The 24,247-nt window shown below is 38.6% G+C and overlaps 1 protein-coding gene across 1 annotated transcript in view; it reads right to left on the reverse strand.

The window, feature by feature from the left end:
• Nucleotides 1-18,618, reverse strand: part of PI15 (peptidase inhibitor 15) — a 31,939-nt gene extending 13,321 nt beyond the window's left edge. Inside the window, exon 1 of the mRNA XM_007954626.2 lies at nt 18,346-18,618. Coding sequence (XP_007952817.1) covers nt 18,346-18,618 — 273 coding nt within the window. The remainder of the gene's footprint in view (nt 1-18,345) is intronic.
• Nucleotides 18,619-24,247: the final 5,629 nt, after the last annotated feature.

Raw genomic sequence — 24,247 nt, forward strand, 5'->3', positions numbered from 1 at the left:
TCAAATTAGATATATAGACCTCTCCCTTGAATTCCAGACTAATTTATCCACCTATTTACTTTAAAGCTCTACTTAACATGTCTGAAATTGATCTCCAGATATTCACACTTCCACCCCTACCCCAAAACCAGCTACTCCTGTAGTATTCCCCCATCAGTGAGTGTCATTCTTTTAGTTCAAGGGTCACCAAATGATGGGGCACAAGCCAAATCTATTCTAAATATTATCTACCCCTTTTACATTGCCTATTTACATATTGTCTGTGCCTATTTCTATGCTGTGAAGGTAGTTGCAGTTGCAGTTGCAACAGAAACCATAAGCCCTGAAAATCTGAGCACATTTACTATCTGGCTCTTTAAAGAGAAGTTTACTGATTGTTGTTATTAGTTGCTCAGGCCAAAAATCTAGTAGTTGTCCATTAATGCTTCTTTATTTCATAGTCTATATCTGCTTCATAAGCAAATCTTGTTGGCATTACCTTCAAAATACTATCTATCCAGAATATAACCATTGATCACTACCACTGTTACCACCTGCTGGGTTAAACCCACCATCATTTGTTACCTGGTACATTGAAAGAGTTTCTGTAAAAATGGTGGTGGGGCAGCATCTGACCTCCTCTAATTGCACAAGTGGGGAAATGTAACAAGATCAGGAGTAACAGCCCAAAGGGGCTAATTCCTATGAGACAGAGGTCAGACATGCCACCACCCTGCAACCATTTTTAAGGAATTCTGACACCAACGGTCCCTCTCATGCCACTCACTGCTTCTCTACTGGGTTCAGTAATTCATTGCAATGGCCACAGAAAGCACACAGACAATAGTCACAATTATGGGGGTTATTAGGGAAATAACATTCAGGAACAGGAACACTCAGGATACAGGACAGTTTCTTCTCAGCCATGCTGCAGGCATGCTTCTCTCTGGCACTGGCCTCTGTCCTGCTCTGGCAAGTGCTACAAAGCTCTTTTAACACTGCAGATAGTTTCCCAGAGAGGGACCCTACTCTGCTACCAAGTCTTCTGCCTGAAGGCACTCAGCTTTCTCGCTCAATGGGCCAGGAAGCCCACCACTCTGTCTCATGCCAGTCTCTTTGTTCTGCTGTCTCTGCTGCCACCATCTCTCTGCCATCTCTCTGCTGTCTCAGTGTGGGGATCTCGGATCCAAAGACATACTCCCTTCCTGGCTTTTCTTTCTCGATGACAGTAAGATTCCTCCTTTTCTGCCTCTGAGGTGGCTCATTTTAAGCCTAGTGAAATGGCAAAACTGATCAATCCCCATGTTAGGGATCCATATACATTATTTGTATGGTTCTTCCCCCCAAGGTTGCCATGCACCTTATTTACATTGTTACCAAGCTGTCCAATCCCCTTGGTGGGCCATGGTCTTCCAGCTGGATGACTGGATTGGACAATGCAAATGTGAGGTGCTCGCCCACCAAGGGGATTGTATAGCTTGGTATAGTCCCACCCAGTCATCTTGTGGGAGTCACAAGTAATTCACTGCACCATAGCCTCTGAACTGGAGGAATGTTCAAGACCTTAAGATGTAAATTAATTATGGAATAGCTAAAGGAAAAGTATTTAGAGGAAAGAGTATTTATATAGTATTGATAATTAGGAAAACAAGGTCAGAAAGTTTCAGTGCTTTGAACCTAGGAATAGCTGAATCTGCACTGTGGAACTGTACTTCAGACAAGTGCTATATAAATATAATCAAACTCAAACGATTGAGATGGGAGAATATTCTGGTTAAAAAAAATGAGTAAATCACCTTTTGATTTACTGAATTTTTATTAAATTTTGAATAGATTTAATAATAAATAAATAAATAAATAGAGACTGTGGAAATAAGTAGATTTGCTCCACCAAGAAAACTACTCCTCTCCAGCCAGTTGCTGACAAGTAGGATGTGAGTCTCTAGATGTTACTGCTTTTCAGGATGAACTAGAAATGTAGATGCATGTGTGAAATGTGTCAATTTTTAGATGGCAGTGAAAAATATTTAAAAATGTAAAACATTGTACAGTTTAACATTATGCAAAATAAAATAAACATGCTTATTGATTTGGGTAGACCTGCAGGTCATGAGCTCTGATGTAAGGTATCATTAACAACATTATGCTGACACTGATAAGCTGTCCTCCCTCTTCAGGCATGATGGCAGAAAAGAGAGAACCTGGAATTATCATCAGGCAGAATTGATGGCTTATCCCAACCGTCCTTACATAAAACTTAACCTAATGAAGACTGCCGCTCTGTCCCAAGCAGTGGAAAAATATGAGATGCAAATTTCCAGGTAACCAATAAGACCCTTGGGAAATTCATTCAGTTAGGCTGTCAATAAATGAGTATTTATAGAGGAACATTGGGTACTGTGAATTCAACAATAAGCAGTATTGACAGAGGCTCTCTATATGAAATTTACAGTTTAACAGGGGAGGCAGACAATAAAAAAACAACCAAACAAGTTAGCAATCAATAATTATAATACACTATATAAAGATATTCCAAAAGAAGTACCTGTTGTTGTTGTTTGCTGTCGAGTCAGCCCCGACTCATAGTGACCCCTCCATGGGTTTCTGAGGCAGTATCACTACGGAAGTAGGATTGCCCAACCTTCCTTCCAAGGAGTGGCTGGTGGGTTTGAACCACCAGCCTTCTGGTGAGCAGTCAAGTGCCTTAGGCACTATGCTACCAGAACTCCTTACTAAGTAAAATTTTATTTCTTAAGCCCCTCCACATACAGAGACCATTCCATGTTGTAGACATCTGTATTTCACCCACAGTCCTCACATGATAATTTCTGAATGTGCTGAATGGATACCAAACAAAACTGAATCACTTGCCATTGAGTTGAGTTGACTTTATGTCTGAATAGAACTGTGCTCTGTAGAGTTTCCAATGGCTGATTTTTCAGAAGTAAGTCACCAGGACTTTCTTTCAAGGTGCCTCTGGATGAAATCAACCACTAACTTTTTGGTTAGCAACCAAGTCCTTAACCATTTGCGCCACATAGGGATTATTAAAAGAATATCCAAGTGAAATTAAGTGATAAAATGATAAAATAGAAATTATCCCTAGAATATCTCTTATTTTTGCTTAACTAGTAATTCTTTCAGTGTATAGGACTTGATGCATAAGTGGGTAGAGATTTGAGTCATATAATATTTTCCTTGGCTCTAGCCTGGAATGTTGTGCCCTGAATTATGATCTTGGGAAATTGCTCCAGAAACTCCTGGGAACTACTGAAAAGGCAGATGCCTAACCCAATCCTGGACCTATCAAATCAAAATATCATGAACCTGTACTTGCAAAGACATTGCTCTATGCTCTTTTGGTTAGATATAATTGTAATGTAGCCTTCTACATGAGTGATTGCATAGAACTTGAGATCTCTTCTCTAATTCTTGCCGTCTACTTACATGCTCTCACAACACATGGAAGGCTTAGGAAAACAAGAGCATTTCTGGTAGTTAATACTGGTTAATTTTCACTTATAAGCACTTTGATCAGTATCTTTCCTTTCAACTCTGGCCTATAGGTGAACCAAGATTGGAGGAAAAATAAAAATAGCATTTCATCAGGAAAATAGTTGTCAGGCAGCAGGTGCCAAAGTCTGTGAGAATGTTTGTTTTATTTATTTGTGGGACATAGGATTATGAGTGAGAGATGTAGATAAATAATCTTGTATAGTTTTGTACAAATAAATCAATATCATTCACTCTGAGAGTGGGAATTCCCATAAGAGTGAGCATGTAGTCTGTGGCTTTGTGGATCTGAATATAGATAGAAGATGGTGTTTGGATGTCTACAATCAGCCCCCCATAGGCTGGTTCTACATCCACAGGTTCAGCAAACCATGGATTGAAAACATTGGGTGGGGAGAAATTAAGTGGTCAGAGCAATCCCTCAAAGCCTGGAAGGGAGTGTAAAGTGCTGTTTACATAACACTTATCTTGTACTAGGTATTATAAGTAATTTAGAGATGATTTACAGTATATGAGAGGATTTTTGTAGGTATTATGCAGACACTGCACTATTTCATGTAAAGAATTTGAGTATCCATAGATTTTGGCATGGGTGGAGGTGTCTCAGTATCAATCCCCCACAAATACCAGTGAACTACTGTATTTAGAAATGATGGAAACTCTAAATGGCTTAATTAACTGAGCTCACAGATACGTCATGTAGAAGAAATATATGCACAACTTTCTGAAATTCCAAACCCTTGACAAAAAAAGAGTTTAAAAGAATTTAAAAAGTAACTCACTACCATTGAGTTGATTTCTACTCATAAAAACTCTACAGGACAAAGTAGAACTTCCCTCAAGGGAAGGGTTTCCAGGGCTGTAAGTCTTTACAGAAGCAGACTGTCTCATCTTTCTCCCATGAAGCAACTGATGGGTCCCAGCAGTCAACATTTTGGTTACCAGATGAATACTTTAATCACTGCACCATCAGAGTTCCTTTTTAAAAAGTAAGGCAACCTCTTTAATAATAATATCAAGCCAGTGTTCAATGTTCACATTTAGGTGATGAACACTTTAACTCATGAGAATTTGAATCAATAGGAGACTCTGCCCACTGAATTCACTAACGGAACTTTAGGATGGTAATACAGAAGTAGAGCAATTGGAGAGTCACGTGTCACCTCTTCTTTACTTTGATAAGGTCACCGCAATTCCAAGCATCTCACTTTCAGAAAACATGCATGTTGGAGTCCAACCAGGGAGGATAACCAGGGTCAAGGTCTTTGCTTGCTCAAAGCCACATTGCTTGTCCCTTTGATAGACACCATTTATGTGTGTATGCAGAGCTCTTGGGTGAGTCAAACAGTGAAGTCAGCTGCTAACTGAAAAGCTGGAGGCTCCCATCCACCCAGAAGTGCTTTGGAAGAAAAGCCTGGCAATCTAATTCTGAAAAATCAGTTGAAAACCCAGTAGAGCTTAGTTTTACCATAATACACGTGGAATTGGTGTAAACCAGGACCAGCTTGGTGACTACTAGTTATGTGTGTGTGTATGGCATTGAACTTCCATTCCCTTAATTTCTTACCATGTCCAGGATTGTCAGAACACAACTTTCCTCTTATAGCCTGAGAGACTTGACAATGTTCTAAATGAGAAAGGTGGAGTGTACAGATTTTTAACAGAAAAAAGTGGGAGGCTGAGAAAGAGCTTCTGTGACTGGGAGCCAAGCATCTAGGACATAGATGTTTCACAGCTTTCAAAGACTTGTAATGCAGAGATTTCCTATGCAGTTCCTAAGGATAGAAATAGCACAGGAGGAAAGATTCAACTTTACATTAATACGTTTTAATACTTGATCATGCCCTCAGACAAAATGCATGTAGGGAAATTTCTTATCCAGTGGGCTCAAGAACAGGAGAGATGAGCACGTAACGGGAAGCACGTACTATACTCTCATACAAAGCATTGGCTTTGTTGCCAGTAAGAACTGGTTTCTCATCATTTTGGTTTTCTTGCTGTGTAATGGTGAGGAAGTTACTTAACTTCTCTAAGCTTCAGGCTCCTTGTCTCTAAATGAGGAAAATCATCCCTCCTCTTATGCCTCTTGGGAGGGTTAAGTGAGATAGTAATAGCTCTAGCAGTGCAAGGGTGTGGTTAATGGTAACTTTTATTTTTGCTGGGGAGAAGTGATGGTTCTCACCTTCCACACAGGAAGCTCAGGTTTGATTTCCAGCCAATGGACCTCATGTGCAGTCACTATAGGCTTGTATGTTGCCATGACATTGAATAGGTTCCAGCAGAGCTTCTAGACTAAGACAGGCTAGGAAAAAAGGCCTGGTTGTAGAGTTCTGAAAATCAGTCAGTGAAAATCCTTTGGATCACAGTATTTTGATTTGCAACCTATCATGGGTATGGCACTGGACCACGCAGTGTTTTGTTCTATTGTGAATGAGGACTTCATGAGTTGGGGCAGCTAATAGCAGCAGCAAAATTACTGTTACTATTATTATTGAGAATTTTAGAAAACCACTTAAAATGGGAAGTAGTGTGAGGTGTACTTTTGGTCACATTATATAATAGCCTGATATTTAAGAGACATTGAGCTTTAATCTCAGAGTAGAAGGCAGTTAGATGAAATGAAAATGGATTAATCCTGAAACAGGTAAATAATTAGGAATAGAATTGCGCATAGATAATAAGGAGCTTGCTTATAAGGGAAATAATGTCAGTCAGTGGGCGCTCTGGTGGCGTAGTGCCTAAGGCACTTGACTGCTAACCAGAAGGCTGGCGGTTCAAACCCACCAGCCACTCCTCAGAAGGAAGATGGGGCAATCTACTTCCGTAGTGATACTGCCTAGGAAACCCAAGGAGGGGTCGCTATGAGTCGGGTCCGACTCGACGGCACATAACAACAACAACAACAACAACAGTGGAATATAAAAATTATAGAATGTTTTTAAAGTTTTAAAACTAATGAATTCCCTTATTTAAATCCCTCTTTATGCTTTGTCTTTAAATTATAAGACCATCTGTCGATGGATTCTAGCAACAGTCCTACTTCTCAGAGACCTATAATGCCCATCTGTTAGCCCTTAATACTGGTAACATGATCCAGGATGACACTTTCATGTGTGATTAATTCTTTCTTCACCAACTCTGTATCATAATGTTCTAAAAACTGATTTATTGATTGCTAAAGTATTCTGATATATACAAATCCCATATCTTGCCATTGCCTACTTGGTCAGAAGAATTCAAATGCTTTTCCACCTACCTACTGCTGCTGAGAACATGATCTTGCTGGCATGCAGAGAGAATAATTTGGTAAAATAGTCATCTTTAACTAAATTATGAAATATGAATTTTATGCACTTTTTAGTAGAAAAAATACTGTGTCCTTAAGTAACATTGCTGGACTGTTTCAGTTTGGAGAATGTGGTGTGAAATTTTAAGAGATTTCATGAAAAGTTTAGTTTAAACATACAATTTGTTGGGCATTCTTCCATATCCGTGTCAAAAAACAAAACAACAACAACAACAACAAAAACTTGGTACTTGATTCTAGATGCTATGGGTAACACAGACTGAAAACATTCTAATCTCATTCCTCCAAACCTCAATCTAGGATGTATTTTGTGCCAAACATTTATCTTGACCAGTCTAAACTGTTAGTTTTCATCTTCCCTCCTTACTTCCCACATCATTCTTCAGAAATTCTCACACACAACTAAATACTTCAAGTTTATAACCATTTAATGGCCATTGACTGATTATCACATGGTTTTCAGATATTCTAAATTCATGATAAGAACTAGCCAGACTTGTCAACTTCTACTTTTCTTTCTTAAATTCTTATTTAGTTTCTATAAACAATTTAACCCAAGTGTGTCAGGAGCATCTGTAGGGCCTAGTGTTACATAGGGCCCTAAAACATATTTGGATTACTGATGACTTATGTCTCTGCACTTACTCTAAAAAGTTAATATGTGAAACTTTCTTACAAAATTTGTTGAGTGGATACTCACATACAAAGTCATCCATCCATGCTGTATCCTTACTATTACCCTAAGGCCTACCATGCAAAGTGGTCCATTTGGACTTGCAAAGGATTTTCTTATCCAAAAATCTTTTTAATAGAAGAATATTCCCTCCCACCCAGCAGCTACTTTTTCCATAGATGTGCATCCTGGAGCATAAAACCCACAGCAACTGAATGACTCCTGAAATCTATTTTTTTTTTTTTTAATCTTTTATTCTCTAACTCAAAGAAAACCAGTTGTTGTGTTTTGTTTTTGTTTTTTTTTTAAAAAAAGGCAGGGGGGCAATCCTCTTTGACAACTTTTTCATTTCTACTTATGGTATGAATCACTTTGCCCCATTGATTTGATCCCTAAACATTTCAAAGTGTTAATTCACTTTTTCACATCCTTAAAAGTTCAAACTTAGTTTAGGCTTCAATTCTCTCTCATCTAGACTATTATAACTGTCTGTTGACTCATGCCCTGCCCTCATCCCTGCTCCCACCAGTCAGTCCATTCCTTACACCATAGCCAGAATGACCTCGAATGAAATATAAATGTAAATATGCTACTTCCCTACTTAAAACCCTCAATAACTTCCCTTGATTTAAGAATGAAATGTGATGTCTCTGCTTGTCTCCCCAACCTCATCCAACAATGCCCTGTCTTTTGTGCAGTAAGTTCAAGCCATAGGGCACTTTTATCAGTTCCTTGAATGTAGCATGCTCCCTCTTGGTTCTGCATCTTTGTGTGTGTTATTACACCTTTCTCCTCCTTACAATACCCTTCCACATCTATATACTTCCCTCCTCTTTCCTTACCTTCCTCCTGTATTTTATCCTGAGTTGCTGTAGAGTTGAATCTAACTCATAGTAGCCCTACGTGTGTCAAAACAGAACTGTGCTCCAGAGGGTTTTAATGGCTGATTTTTCACAAGTAGGTTGTCAGGGCTTTCTTCCAAGGTGTTTCTGGGCAGACTTGAACCACCGACCTTTCAGTTAGCACGTGAGCATGTTAACTGTTGCATCACCCAGGGACTCCAAAGCAAGTAACTGTAACTCTTAATTATTTTTCATATTTACTATTTGAAATCATTTTCTTCTAGATTCTTTCCCTGTGCCTCCCAGCCAAAGTCTGGGCTAGATGTTCCCCATGTCATCCTGACACATGCTGTGTTTATTTCTCTAAAGCACCTAGTACATTCCTTTGCCTGCTGACTTGTACACTCACAGTATTCTCTGCCAAAGAGTGTTTCTTTGCTCATGACTGAATCAACCAGCACAGTACTAAGCACGTAAAAGCACTCATTATTGTGTGATGAGTGACTGAATATTGAATGACCCTTGCCCATCAGAGCACCACAGCCAAAAAGCCTTTACCTGGGATGCCTGAAGAAAGTTAAAAGACTTCATTCAGTTACCCCACATATATTTACTAACTGTTTATTATCTATGGGACAGATGTGATGCTACAAATACATGGAAAGAATCCCATAAAATTATTTTGCTTTAATGTAGCAAATATCATCTGCCACAAAAAAAGCAATGTTGAATATGAGGTAGCACAGTCATTCTATATGTGGTCTAAGGAGCTGTGATGACATAGTGGTTAAAGCATTCGGATGCTAACCAAAAGGTTGGTAGTTTAAACCCATCAGCCAATCTGCAGGAGAAAGATGAGGCCCTGGGAACCCTATGGGTCAATTCTACTCTGTCCTACGGGGTTGCTATGAGTCAGAATGAACTCAATAGCAGTGGATTTTTTTTTTTTTAATATGTGTTCTACTTATGATTTTACAGCTTTTCTATCAACTAATGGTGAGCTTCTGAACCACATCCTGAGAATGCTCTTACATTTTCATTTCTTAAAGTCTATTTGCAAAGTGGGAGCTCTGGTTGTGTAGTGCCTAAGGCATTTGACTGCTAACCAGAAGGCTGGTGGTTCAAACCCACCAGCCACTCCTTGGAAGGAAAGTTGGGCAATCTACTTCCGTAGAGATACTTGGAAACCCAAGGAGGGGTTGATATAAGTCGGATTTGACTCGACAGCAGTGAGTTTGGTTTTTTTTTTAATTTTCAAAGTGGTGACAAACAGAATGTTTTTTCTTCAGCTGGCTCTCTACATGCAGAACTGAAAAACAGTAAAGTAACCTTCAAGGTTATTACCTTATCCATTTGTATACAAGTAGTACTAAGCAAAGAAACCCTGATGGTGTGCAGCAGATAAGTTTGTGCGTCAACTTGGCTGGGCCTGGTTGAGTGGCTGGGCAGCTGGATGTAGTATTCCCCATGATGTCATTTTCCCATGATGTCATGGTAGCAGCCTACAATGATCTGCCGATCTTGGGACTTTCAGCGGACTTGAATTAATGGCCTGCTGTGTGGTTTGGTAACATAGGGACTGTGCCTTTTACTTGTCAACCTTGGGCTTGTCAGTCTCACCAGTCAGAAGCTGTCTGAGTGAAGAAAATACTCTAGCTCCAGGGGGCCAGGAGCAGGAGGCAGAGCTGAACTCCAGATTGAGAGGCTTTCACCCAGCCCCTGGAGCCTGGCACTTTAAACTTGGACTTAAAGCCTCCAAAGGTAAGAGAATAAACTCCTGTTTGTGAAGGCCACCCTGTTTGTGGTACATTCTTGTCAGAGTAGCACTAGATAACCAAAACATGGCATAACACATAAACACTTGGCTGCCAACTGAAAGGTTCAATCTCATCCAGCAGCTCCATGGGAAGAAGACCTGGTGATCTGCTCCCACAAAGTTTATGACCTAGAAAACCTTATGAGGGCAGTTCTACTGTCACATGGGATCACTATGAGTTGAAATTGACTCAACAGCTTTTAACAAAAGCAACAACATTACTAAGCAACTTGCACCTTGGAAGAAAATGCCTACAAAATGTGCCCTGTCTCCATCTGAAGCCAAGACATTTAAGAGGTTCTACATCTAGAGAACAGGAATGCAGAGTTCTGAATGTGCTGAACAATGCTTCCCTGTCAGCAATCTTTCTCAGTTCACTGCTTTCTGGCAACAGTTCTCAGAAGGCTTTCTAGTGGTCATAAAAGCATTCATTGAAAAGATTTAGGTTAGACACATAACATTTCTCATGCTTATAACAAGAAAATTGAGTTGTTCTTCCCAAATGAGAGGAAATGTGTCATGTAAGACAATATATGACTTGATTTAAAAAAAAAAAAAAAATGACAAGAATAGGCACCACAAATGTTTAGTCAACTAATTAATAAAGATAGAAAGAAAAATAAGTAGTTTATACTATCTACATCCACTTCCATATGAAGTCCAAAAGAACAAAATCAGCATTTTTCCTTATTTCTCAGTCACAAATTATTACTCATCTTAGGCAAATAGTTTATTGGCTATTTCCAAGGATGGATTAACATATTCTTCATTCATTCATTTGGGTCATGGTTCTAGTACTTTACTATCTGCTATAACTTGGTAACTGGTATTTTTTCTTTTCTAAAAAAGTACTGGAAGCCTTATTCCTTTATATCTACAAGGAATATTTGCAGGTATCAAACAAATAAAACAGGTCGTATTATCAATATAAGGAGGCCTGGTTGCATAATAATTAAGTGCTTGGCTGTTAACTGAACTGTCAGCAGTTTGAACCCACCAGCCACTCTTGGGCAGATAGACTGGGCAATGTGCTCCCACAAAGACTATAGCCTAGGAAACTCTATGGGGGCAGTTCTACTCCATCATATAGGGTCACTGGGACTCAGAATTGACTCATTGACACAAAACAACAACATTATCAATATAGCTTTTTTGGCTTAAAATCACATTATAATAATCATTTTTTTCCTTTCAGTTTTAAGTTGTTCAGTTCATTTCCATCATCCCTTTACTCTATCCATTGCCTTTCTTTCTGCCATCCACACCATCTGTGAAGTTTACCATCTTACCTGCTACAATTCAGTCAGTCACCCATGTCCATAACTATCTTTTTTTTCCCAGTAGGTATGTGGGCCTACCTTACCTTTGCCTAAAGGGATGGCATCATTTGCTCAATGTCACCACCCCCTGGTCACTTTCACTGTCTACTTCAGCTCCAATAAATGACAGGGTCACTTTTCTAAAATGCAGTTCTGACATGACTATAAAATCCCCAGAGTTTCCCTCTGCTTTTCTATCAAATGGTCTTCAATCTGTGTCAAACTCCTCAAAAATCTGGCTAAAATGTCAAACTTTTTCTCTCCTGAGATGTTGCTCATCATTGCATTTCCTAGCATAACACCAACTCTTGCCATTCCTGGGCATTCATCTCAAATGCCCCCCACCTCCTAAGGAACTTTCATGATTCAAAACAGTTGCAGTGGAGTTGATTCCAACTTACAGAGACCCCATGTGTGTGAGAGGAGATGCTCCACAAGGTTTCCAGTGGCTGGATTTCAGGGGTAGGTCACCAGGACTTTCTTCCAGGGCACTCCTGAGTACACAAGAACCTCCAGTTTTTGTTTAGCAGCTGACCATGTTAACGTTTGCACCACCCAAGGACTCCTGCTCTCAGGGAGGGACTGAAAACCTATGGACATTAATTTATTTAGTTGACATAAATTCAGGGAGCATTCTACAAATTTCACTGTATGTGTGAGTCTTGCAATTCTATCCTTTTGGGGATAATTCTTACTCTAAGAAACTAATGTGGTTTGTGGTTTAAGCTGCCCTTAAGAAGAATGAAAAACAGCTGGTGTTCCAGGAGCTCTGGAAATTAGTCAAAAAATTAATTGTAGAATAGAAGCCAAGAGAAAAGAAATTTGACTTGCATATCTTAAGCTCTATCTATATTATTACTTCTGTGAAAATACACTATTTTAGAAAATTGAGTATTTCAAATGTTGTTTGTACTAAAATCAGTAACAAGAAATGTTTGTACTAAAATCAGTAACAAGAAAAGAATACAAGGAAAATGTAATACAATCATAACATGAATATCAACAATTTTGTGTGCAACTTGTTGTTGCAAATGCAAAAAGCGGTGCACTGCCATGGAGTCGAATCCTACTCATAGCTACACTACGGAAGTAGATTGCCCAGTCTTCCTTCTGAGGAATGGCTGGTGGGTTTGAACCGCCAGCCTTCTGATTATAAGTCAAGTGCCTTAGGCACTATGCTACCAGAGCTCCTATATATATACATAACTTAAAATATTTATACTGCTGCTGCTAGCCCACAACTCACACTGACCGCTTACCCCATCCCCATGATCAATTGTGGATCTGACTGTTGTGATCCATAGGTTATCACTGGCTGCTTTTCAGAAGTAGATCACTAGTCTGTCTTAATCTGGAAGCTCCACTGAAACCTGTTCAGTATTATCGTCGTCGTCGTCGTTATGTGCCGTCGAGTCGGCCCCGACTCATAGCGACCCCTCCTTGGGTTTCCGAGGCAGTATCACTACGGAAGTAGGATTGCCCAACCTTCCTTCCGAGGAGTGGCTGGTGGGTTTGAACCGCCAGCCGTCTGGTTAGCAGGCAAGTGTCTTAGCCACTATGCTACCAGAGCTCCTTTCAGTATTATAGCAACACACAAATCATGATGGGGAATGGCTGTGCATGAGGTGAATTGGCTGGGAATAGAAACTGGGATAACATCAAAATTGATACTATGTGTGTAACCTTATGATAATTGATACCAAAAAAACAAACCAAACCTACTGCCATTGAATCATATCCAACTCATAGTGACCCTTCCTTGGGTTTCTGAGGCAGTATCTCTATGAAAGTAGATTGCCCAATCTTCCCTCTAAGGAGTGGCTGGTGGGTTTGAACTGCCAGCCTTCTGGTTAGCAGTCAAATGCCTTAGGCACTATGCTACCAGAGGAGCTTCAATTAAATTTAACAAATAATGGTTGGCCATTGCCTTTATGTGAGAAATTACTTAATAGAGATACATCAATAAATTAATACAGATTTAGTACCCTGAAAGCATAAACAGGAAGTTGGCCAAAAACAAACCAAAAAAACCCACCAATAACTATAAATCAATATTTATTGCAATGAGGGACACATGACAGATGTAAGGAGCTACATCAGTCAAAAAGAGAAAGTACATATGGTTGTTGTGAGTATAAGAAATATGGATCAAAGACATAGCATTTTAATATAAACCTTGGAGGGCAGGATTGTAAAATATGAAATAAGTTAAAGAGGAGATATTAAAAGAAGATAAAATAGCATGGGAAAGGCTCAGAGAAAAAATTGTTGATGAAAGGAATGACAAATCAGGTTGGCAAAATTAGGAAGACCTCTGGACAAATGAGCATGTTCTTCAGGCTCCCATGGATGATAAACACTCACTGAAGAGGTTAATTTGAACACAGGGCTAGCGATTCAGAGCATAAGTATTTTTGTAAGGAGGCTATAATAAGATGAGTGTCCTAAATTTTTGGAGTACATAGTATAGATTAAGGAGATTTGTAGTGCAGTGGTTAAGGCATTTGGCTGCTAACCAAAAGGTCAGTGGTTCCAGCTCACTAACCACTCCACAAAAGAAAGATGAGGTAATCTGATTCTGTAAAGATCTATAGCCTTGGCAATCTTACGGGGCAATTCTACTTTGTCCTATAGGTTCACTACTGAGTTGGAATCGGCTGGATGGGAGTGGGTTTGGTTTTGGTGTAATATGGGTCACTATGAGTTGGGAGCGACTCAAAGGCAGTGGGTTTTATGGTCTGGGTTCCTACTCCAGACTAACTGTTACATTGTACTGCCCCTCAAATCTCTGAGTCTTTGCGAGGGATGCCAATGAACTATTTTCATTGGGCAATTTACTCAAAAAATCCTTTTAATTATGAGTTTACTAAATTAGTCATATTTTTTTCTAACCAAACTAACCAGTTTTCTCCATCCTCAAAGCCTTCACCCTTGCTCTTCCCTTTGTCTGAAAGCTCTTCCCTTTGTCTGAAAGCTCTTCCCTTTGTCTGAAAGCTCTTCCCTTAGCCAGTAGTGTGACTCATTCGCTCATCACTTTCTATGCCTTCTCAGTGAACTCTTCCCTCAACAACCTTTTAAAAACTCACAGTCCCATGACTTGCTTTATTTTTATTCATCATCTTATCACCTTCTCACATACAACCATACCAAAACCAATGCCACTGCTGTCAAGTTGCCTCTGACTTATGGAGACCCATGTGTTAGAGTAGGACATCTCCATAGAGTTCTCTCAGCTGTGAGCTTTATGATGACAGATTGTTGGGCCTTTCCTCCAGGCATCACCGAGTGGTTATCAACAGCCCACCTTTGAGTTAGCAGTTGATCACAAACATCTTGCACCACTCATGGAACTCTCTGACATATTATATAATTTATTTATTTTGTTTATGTTCTGTCCCTCTCCCTCCTTCTACAAGATACATGCTCCAGACAACAGGGATTTCTGTCTGTTTTAATCACAACAGTACCTCCAGTGCTTAGATTAATGCCTGTTATATGATATCAAATGAATAAATATATATGCAAGTGAAATATATGCATGGTATTTACCTGATAATTTGACAGAGCCTTTATGTAAATTACAACTCTAGCTATTGTTTCATGTTGCATTTAGTCCTTACAAAATAAATCATATGTAATAGTCCCTTTATTTTAGAAGCAAATAATAAAGCTGAAATGTCAAAAAATATGAACACAGTTTCAGCTGCTATTTTAAGGGAGGAAACAAAGATATCCTGATATATCCAGGGCTACCTGTTTCTCTCAACAGGACATTTGTGAAATCTGGCAAATTAAAAGGTGCTCCCCAACGAGAGCATAGAGTTTAGAATTGTTGCTGTACGCCATTGAGTTGATTCCAACTCGTAGTGACCCTAGAGGACAGAGCAGAACTGCTCCACAGAGTTCCTAGACTTTAATCTTTACTGTAACAAATCACCAGGTCTTTTCTATCACAGAGTCGCTGGTAGGTTTGAATTACCAGTATTTTGGTTAGCAGCCAAGCACCTAACTACTGCATTACCAGGGCTCCTGGGTTTAGATTTACACAAGTCTAAATTGTAGAACCCTTAAGTGGCTCAACCAGTTACATGTTCAGCCTCTGATTAAAATATTGACAGTTTGAGTCTACCCAGAGTTACCTCAGAAGAAAAGCCTGGTGATCTACTTTCAAAAACTCAGCCATTGAAAAGCCTACGGGTCATAATTCTACTCTAACACATATGGGGTTGCCATGAATTATAACTGACTGATGGCAATATTGGTTTGGTGAAATTCTAATCCCAGTGATACTATTCACTATTCATACGACCTTGGCCTAATAATTAGCTTCTCTGGGTCTAAGTGATTTCATTTCTAAAATGAAGATAACAATCCTTACTTCATAATGAGAATGTGAACTATCAGATGAGATCATCTTCGGAAACAACTAGCCAAGCCCTTGGCACATAGAAACAATTAAATTAGTACATGTGGAATGAATTAATTCTTGACCAGCAGGGAGAGGCTTTAACTGGAAAAAAAAGCATGGCTTTTTAAAAATCTATTTCTCCTGTGTTTTATCCACCTATGCTTTCACTCATTATGATCCCTCTGCTTGCAATATTACTAAAATAATGAAGAGCATTGTGTATTGATTGGTTTCTATTTGGTATGCATTATCTGTATTATTATTCATGTTTTACAGATTACAAAAGTTGAATCTTTGGCAAATTGAGAAATTTGTACAAGGCCAAAGAGAAGGCAGCAGAGTAAGTAAGGCTTTGAATCTCACTTGAGACTTAGTTGTCTCAGTCACCACCTTCTTCATCTGGAGAGGAGTGCTCCAACAACCAGGAAGTGGTCTGTAAATTCACAACCTGAATATGTATATGTCTGTGTTCCTATGGAATCTTACCCACATTTCTCTCACAATACATAGTCTAAGTTTAAACTTATTTGTTCTTTTCTACATCTGCACCTAAACTTCTAGAAATACCTCTTCTATCGTGGGTTGTTGTTGTTGTTATGTGCCATCAAGTCAGATCCAACTCATAGTAACCCCTCCTTGGGTTTCTGAGGTGCTATCACTGCAGAAGTAGATTGCCTAACCTTTCTTCCGAGGAGTGGCTGCTGGGTTTGAACCACCAGCCTTCTGGTTAGCAGTCAAGTGCCTTAGGCACTACCAGAGCTCCTATTGTGGCTTACTATTTCTATTTTAAATCTTGAATTGGTTATCACTGGGCACCTTTCTTAAGAAGCTCAAAGAAACCAACATAAACTAATTTATATTGTAGCTTCTTGTCTAATTGCTTCACATGGCGGGAGGAGGGGGGTTACTGTTGATTCAATTCCAACTGATGGCGACCCCACGTCTTTCAGAGTGGAACTCTGCTTCATAAGGCTTGCGATGACTGTGATCTTTTGAAAGTAGATGGGCAGGTCTTCTTTCTCATGTGTCTTTGAGTTAATTTGAGGTATCAACCTTAATACCTGAGGACTTAACTGTTTATGCCACTCTAGGACTTTCCAATTCATACATTCCTCACAAGAATCCTATAAGGCAGATACATCTTTTACCATCATATTTAAACTCTAAAACCAAACTCACTGCCATCGAGTTGGTTCTGACTCATAACCACCCCCATTGGGTTTCCAAAGCTGTAAATATTTGTGGAAGCAGACTGCCTTATATCTTACTTCTGCAGAACAGCTGGTGAGTTTAGAGGTGATGAAAACGAAATACAGTGAGATTATGAATTCCCACAGTTTATATCCTAAGGCTAGGAATTGAACCCAAGCAGTTAGATTACAGAGTGTATATCCTTAGCCATGAGACTATGTTGCCTGCTATAAACCAGGAAAAGTTACATTTTCTTTTCTTTCAAGAAATCCTAGGACAATGAACTTGCATATGGTCTAAATTCTAATTCTGCAGAAAATGGCACTTATACATCTGAAAAAATCTTTATAATTTTTTTTTGTGATGCTGAAATCTGTTATTAGTCAAACTCAAAAGTTTATTTGAATAAAATAGATTAATTTAGAATCTTATAGAAATAGCAAGTTTCAGGTTGATATTTATAAAAATTGTTAATGGTACTACCTCCTACCACACCAATTTAGAAATACCATCTTGGTGGTCTTCATTGACTTAAATAGGGTCCTAGCCGTCCTCTTGTAGGATGCTGGACTTTTAACCATAAAGTTTCATAAATTCAAAACCAAAAATAAAGAAAGTTTTAGAAGGCATCTTTCCTTTCAATATCCACTTCAATTTTTTACTTTCTAAGTAAAGTAACTTAAGCACAGAGAGCCTATTTTTAACAGAGAGAGCAAAGTATTTGTTCTCTGTAAGTTGGAACAGTGTGCAAGTGTTCTGGCTTCACTGTTATCTGAACGACAAAGCATTAAATCATAACAAGGGAAAAGTCAGCTTATTCTCTTAGAATAGAAAGAGATTAGTGTCGACAAGAGCTTTGTCCAAGAAAGGAAAAAAAAAAAAAAAAGAAAAAGAAAGAAAGAAACCTACCCAGAAAATAAATTATGCACAAGAAACCTATAATTTTAAGAAACATTTTCAGAAACTGATAACTATTAGGTAATGAAAGCACAGAAAAGGTTCCATATGAGATATGAAAAAAAAAACGTTTTTAGTCAACACAACTGACTGTTTATGTTCCTTATATAAAGTGTGCTTCATCAATGAGTATGGAGTTCACAGAATAAAAATTCATATGGATCCTCCCTCCTTTAATTCCGTAATAAAACAGTACTTAAGATTATTAGGCACGTAGAAACTTTTCTTAAGTTAAAATGTATAAAAAGCCCCATATTCCTTGACATATATCCCTAGATTCTTTTGTACAACTTAAACAAAACTTCCTCCCTCCAAACTTAAAGAAACAACGTCTTCTTACCATATATTCCATGTTAGCTGCTGGTGGAAACACTTTGCCCCGAACTTGATTATGATAATCAAGAATGGCGATCATATCATTCTGCGAAATGTAGCGCTTCCTCCTGGCTTTGGGAATATCCGCAGAATCTAGTTGTGCTTCTAGAGCTGCTTCAATAACAGTGAAGTTATTGGTTGGCGGGGATGAGTCAGTGGAATTGAGTAAGATGACGGCACTCGCTTCACAGAGTAGGGAGAACAGGAGTGCTCCACTGACAGCAGAGATGGCTATCATTTTGAGGGGTGGAGAACGAGAAGCCACTGAGTGTGTTTTCTTTGAAAGCAGAAAGGCAGAGTTATGGACTATGAAAGAAAAAAAGGGGAGAGGGGCAAAAGATGTGAATTTACAGTCATCCTTTGGAAGCAATGCTTGATGTAACTCTCTCCAAAAATCCAGGCAACTTTTGAAGTCAAGCTTAGAAAACAATCTATAGTAGAGATGCTATTTATTTTGCTTAATGTTATGAGACATACCCCTAAGAGTAAGGCTGGAGAAAAAAATCAAGCAGCATGACAACTAAACCCAAAATGAATGTGAACCACTTGCCCCAAATGCCTAACCACAGACTGGATTACTGAATATTTATTGCAATGAGAAATCTCTAGAATAGAAGTTCATCTTGAGAATGGAAATGAAAAATGCATCATAGGTAACAGAGAATGTGCTAAGAACATCTCTCAGATATAGATCTATATATAACTATATGTGTGTGTGTATATATATATATATATATATATATATATTCCACTCTCAATTCTTAAGAAAAAAAAAATGAGTTACTTTAAAATCAATGCATGCAAAATAAACTTGTTGAGCTGAATGGCTTACCTCTGCACAATGCCAAAATGAGTATATTGTTCTTCCAAAAATTTAAAGTTCTTTGCTATGTTGTTCTATGCTACTCTTGTAAGAGGACTGTGTCTTATTACAAACTCTGAGAGCAAAACTCTGCAAGGTTTGAATGCTGCTGGCTACAGAAGCTGCTAACAGCTTTTATATGTCAGTGTGCAACTCCAGAAAGGGCAGTCTTTCTTAAGGTCTCTCCTAGCCAAGATCAAAGGGGAGGGGTTTTGGATAGAAAACACAGTGATTGGGTGGCAACTTTTTATGTGGGTGGTGAGGAAATTGAGTCACACCCACAGCTTACAAAGTACAAACCATAAAAGACAACCCCCTTTTTCTCTGGGCTTCCACCTTTTTTTCTGTGAGTGGTTAATTTTCCCTATTGAATGCTTTTTAGTTCCTGGTTCCCATACAAAAAGAAGAAGAAGAAGAAAAAAAAACAGAAAAAGAAGACTGTGAGTTCTTGGAAATACAGATGGCTGAGTAACAAGCAGTACATTTTTTGAAGATAGTAAATGACATGGGAGATGAAAAGAGCAAGCTGATATAAAATCAAAAGATCAGCTCACATAGTTAATCTGAGTGGCCACAAATATGATTCAAAAGGGATGCCAGGCAAATAAGTAGTCACCAAACTATAGCATATGATATTAGGTAATAGATGCTTAAGTGGTTGTTCCTCCTTGTCTCTGTGTGGCTTTATTTCTCTACTTTATATATTTATTTTCTCTTTCTTTCTTCTTTTACCCTTCCTACATTTTCTCTTTCTCTAGAAAATGAGGCCAGGAAGTAAGCTGCCTTATACCTGCCTTGCCTATAATGCAAATAGAGAAGTCCATGGCAAGTCACAGCAGCCAAGATAACATCTGTTTCAGGTTTAGAAGCATATAGCTGAAATGTTAAGCAGAGAATGGCTCAGCTTCTCAGGAAGCATTTGGAGGGCAAAGCACAGAGGCCATGAAGAATTTAATAGTAGCTGCCACCAACAAGAGTCAAAAATGCCTTGTTAGGAGTATGCTTTCCGAACAAAATCAGTGTTAGACAGAGCAAGAGCCAAAAATATGAAAGTTCAATTCAGTTTTTTGTAAGACTCTCAAAAAATGTCACACACAGGGTCAAAGCAAGATGATAGAGTGCGTGGATGCTACCATTTACTCCCCCAGCAACTAACTCACTGAACAATGAAATCAAACAAGTACTAACATCTCAGAATGACAGAGGGTACCTGAAATATTGGTGAGTAGAGATGAGTCCAGAAGTGGTGGGGAGGAGGAACGGGAATGGCACAGAAGTGGGGAGAACCTACCTGCTAACATTGGGAGTGCTCACTCATAGGAGCCATTTTGGGCTGGGGCTGGGGAACACCTAAAGCAGGGAACACAGAAAGGGAGCTACTCTGAGCAAGCTGTAACCTGATTTTTAAAAGACAGCACGAACTGGCTGTCCAAAGTTCACAGGCCACACAAATGGAAGAGGGTAAAGGGAGACTGTGATACTGCAAGATAGTGCTATGGAATCTCTCTGAGGCCTGAAATAGATAGGCACTAGGACCAGGTGGAACTGCAAGGTCAGCAGTGTGAGAGGAAAACTTCAGACTGACAGGTGACACAGAGAAAATGGCCCACACATGGACACTGTAGGAAAGCCAGTGCAAGGTTGCCTATGAGGGAAAAACATAGAAAGCCCCCTACATTCACCACGGGAAAATCAAGCCCCACTGGTGTATTAGCATCTGCCACCAGCTGAACTCTTCCTCCTGTGTATATATAATGAACTCCAGAAATCCTGAATCAGCATGGAAAAAAAATTAAGAGGGCTCTCTAGAGATTCTCAAGAGAAGATACCGAGCCTGCTGCCACTGGATCAATTCTGACTCATAGTGACCCTGTTGAGATCAGGGGAGGCTGTCTCATAGAGTTCCCAGTGTAGTGAGTCTTTGTGGCAGTGGGCTGCCACAACTTCCTGCCACAGAATGGCTGCTTAGTGTGGGCCCCAGCTTTTCAGTTGGTAGGTGGGCACTTGGTTACTGCTTCACCAGAGCCCAGAGCACTAAATCAGAAAAGTTTCCCACAAAAACCAGAGTATCAAATTCAAAATAACAATTTAAAAAATATAATAAAATAGCCTAATTTCAACAAAAGAATAGTAAAAGGTACAAAATCACAGGAGAATCAAAAGCAAAACATGAAGAAGAGGAAATTACTCCTATGGAGGCCAGACTATGTTTAAAGAAAGCAAAAGAACATAGAAAACAAACTAGCAGTGATCAGCAAACAAATGGAGGAACACAGTGAAACATTCAACAAGGAAATTGAAGACATCTAAAAAAAGAGATAACTACTTAAACTGAAGAATATAGCAACTGAAGTGGAAAAGCAAGAGAAACACTGAACAACAGAATCAAATAGAAAGAAGATAGAATAAATGAACTAGAAGACAAAATAACTGACCTTATCAAGTCTCAAGGAAAACAAGATTAAAAAAAAAAAAAAGAAAAATGAACAAACGCAAAAGGAAATATGTGACTCAACTAAAAGATCTAACATTAGAGTTATTGGAATCCCAGAGCACCATGATAATAGTAAAGACACAGAAACAATTTTCCAAAAGATAACCACAGAGAATTTCCCTAATCTGAACAGAGAATGAAGTCTGCAGATACAAGATGCTACTCAGATCCCAATCAGAAGATACACAAAAAAGTCATCTCCATGCCATATCCTAATAAAATAATTGAAAATCTAAGACAAGGAGAGGATTCTGAAAGCAGGAAGAGAAAATCACTAAACAATATACCAAAGGTCTTTTATAAAAGTCAGTGCAGATTTCTCCACAGAAACTCTAGAGTCTAGAAGACAAGGAACACCATATATAAATACATGATGAAAATAATCACAAACCAAGAATTCTTTATCCAGCAAAGTTGTCATTCAAAAATGAGGGGGAAATCAAGCCATTCTAAAACAAGCTTTGAGAATTTGTCACTACCAGACCAGGGAGCTCTGGTAGCATAGTGCCTAAGGCATTTGAATGCTAACCAGAAGGCTGGCGGTTCAAACCCATCAGCCACTCCTTGGAAGGAAGGTTGGGCAATCTACTTCCGTAGTGATACCACCTCGGAAACACAAGGAGGGGTCGTTATGAGTTGGGTCTTACTCGATGGCACATAACAACAACAACAGACCAGTTTTGCAAGTATCACTCAAGGGAGTACTTCACATGGAAAAGCAAAAATATTAAATAAGTACTCATATCTGTATACTGGGAAAAAATAAAGAAGAAAAGAATGAGCTCTAAAAAATGCAATCATAAAGAGCAAGTACATGATATTTTCAGGGGATAAATTCAATAATTAAATCCCATGAACAATATAACATCAAGTGTAACAAGTAAGAACAAAGTACACTGATCAAATATAGATTGTATATTGATGTTAATGGAAACAGACTGATAAAAATAGGGGAAGGAGGAGCATATCAGGAATAGATTGATTATGTTAAATTTGTATGTTAACTGTTGTTTATTGTTAATCATTATTGCAATTGTAAGTTGTGTGATTGGATATATGTAGTAACCACTAAGAAATCACCAAGAAAAAATATTCAGAAGAAAAGAAGGAAGAAAGTAAAAACGTTCATCACAAGAAAGCAGCCAAATACAAACAAAAACAGAAAAATCAAAATAATAATAATAAAAGAATATATGAAACACTCAAAAAACAAATAGCAAAATGAGTGAGGTAGAGATATCATTTTCAGAGATAACCTTAAATGTAAATGATCTAAATGCCCCATGCAAAAGGCAGAGCTTGGTAGAATGAACAAAGAAAACATGATGCTGTCTACAAAGAAGCACAACTGAGACATAATGACACAAACAGACTGAAAATATGTATGGAGAAAAGTATTCCATGCAACCAGTAAACATAATAAAAGCAAGAGTGACCATTGTTATACCAGATAAAACAGTTTTTAAATCAAAATATATCATGAAAGATAAATAGGACATTCCAAAACCAAAACCAACCTCACTGCCACCGAGTTGGATCTGACTCATAGCGACCCCTCCTTGGGTTTCTGAGACAGTATCACTATGGAAGTAGATTGCTCAATCTTCCTTTTGAGGAGTGGCTGGTGGGTTTGAACCTCCAGCCTTCTGGTTAGCAGTCAAATGCCTTAGGCACTACACCACTGGAACTCCCAAGAAAGACATTACATAATAAAAAAAAAGTCAACTCAGTAAGAAAACATAACAATTATCAATATATATGCAACAACAATGCACTAAAATTATGCAAATACTAATATGAAAGGAGAACTAGACAACTACTCAATAATAGTAGGGGACTTCACACCAGTTTCAATTCTAGGCAGAACATTTAAAAGATCATCACTAATGACACTGAGAACCTAAATAAAACCATAAGCCAATTGGACCTAATAGACATATATAGAACACTCCACCCAACATCAGAACAATACACCTTCTTTTCCAGCACACATGGATCATTTTCCAGAATAGATCATATGATAGGACATAAAACAAATCTGAACAAATTTAAAAAGATTGAGATCATATAAAGCACCTTCTCTGACAGTGTAACAGTATGAAGCTAGAAATCAACAACAGGAAAAATAAGTAAGTACATGGAAACTAAATTATACCCTACCACAAAACTATTGAGTCATAAAAAAAATCAAAAGTGAAATTTAAAATTGCTAAAGTAAAAAAAAATGAAAACACAGCATATCAAAACTCTTGGGACAGAGCAAAAAAGTTCAGAAAGTTACTTAACAACTTGAGCAAATAGCAAAAGAAGACCAAAAGAGGCCAACATCTTTCAGAAAAGAGAAATATTGATGATTAAGAGCTCCAGTAGCACAGTGCTTAAGGCACTTGACTGCTAACCAGAAGGCTGGTGGTTCAAACCCACCAGCCACTCTTCGGAAGGAAGGTTGAGCAATCTACTTCCATAGTGATACAGCCTCAGAAACCCAAGGAGGGGTCTGTATGAGTTGGG

Source organism: Orycteropus afer, unplaced genomic scaffold, assembly GCF_000298275.1.
Source record: "Orycteropus afer afer isolate SDZICR_OR568_19922 unplaced genomic scaffold, OryAfe1.0 scaffold00467, whole genome shotgun sequence".
Classification (NCBI taxonomy): Eukaryota; Metazoa; Chordata; class Mammalia; order Tubulidentata; family Orycteropodidae; genus Orycteropus; species Orycteropus afer.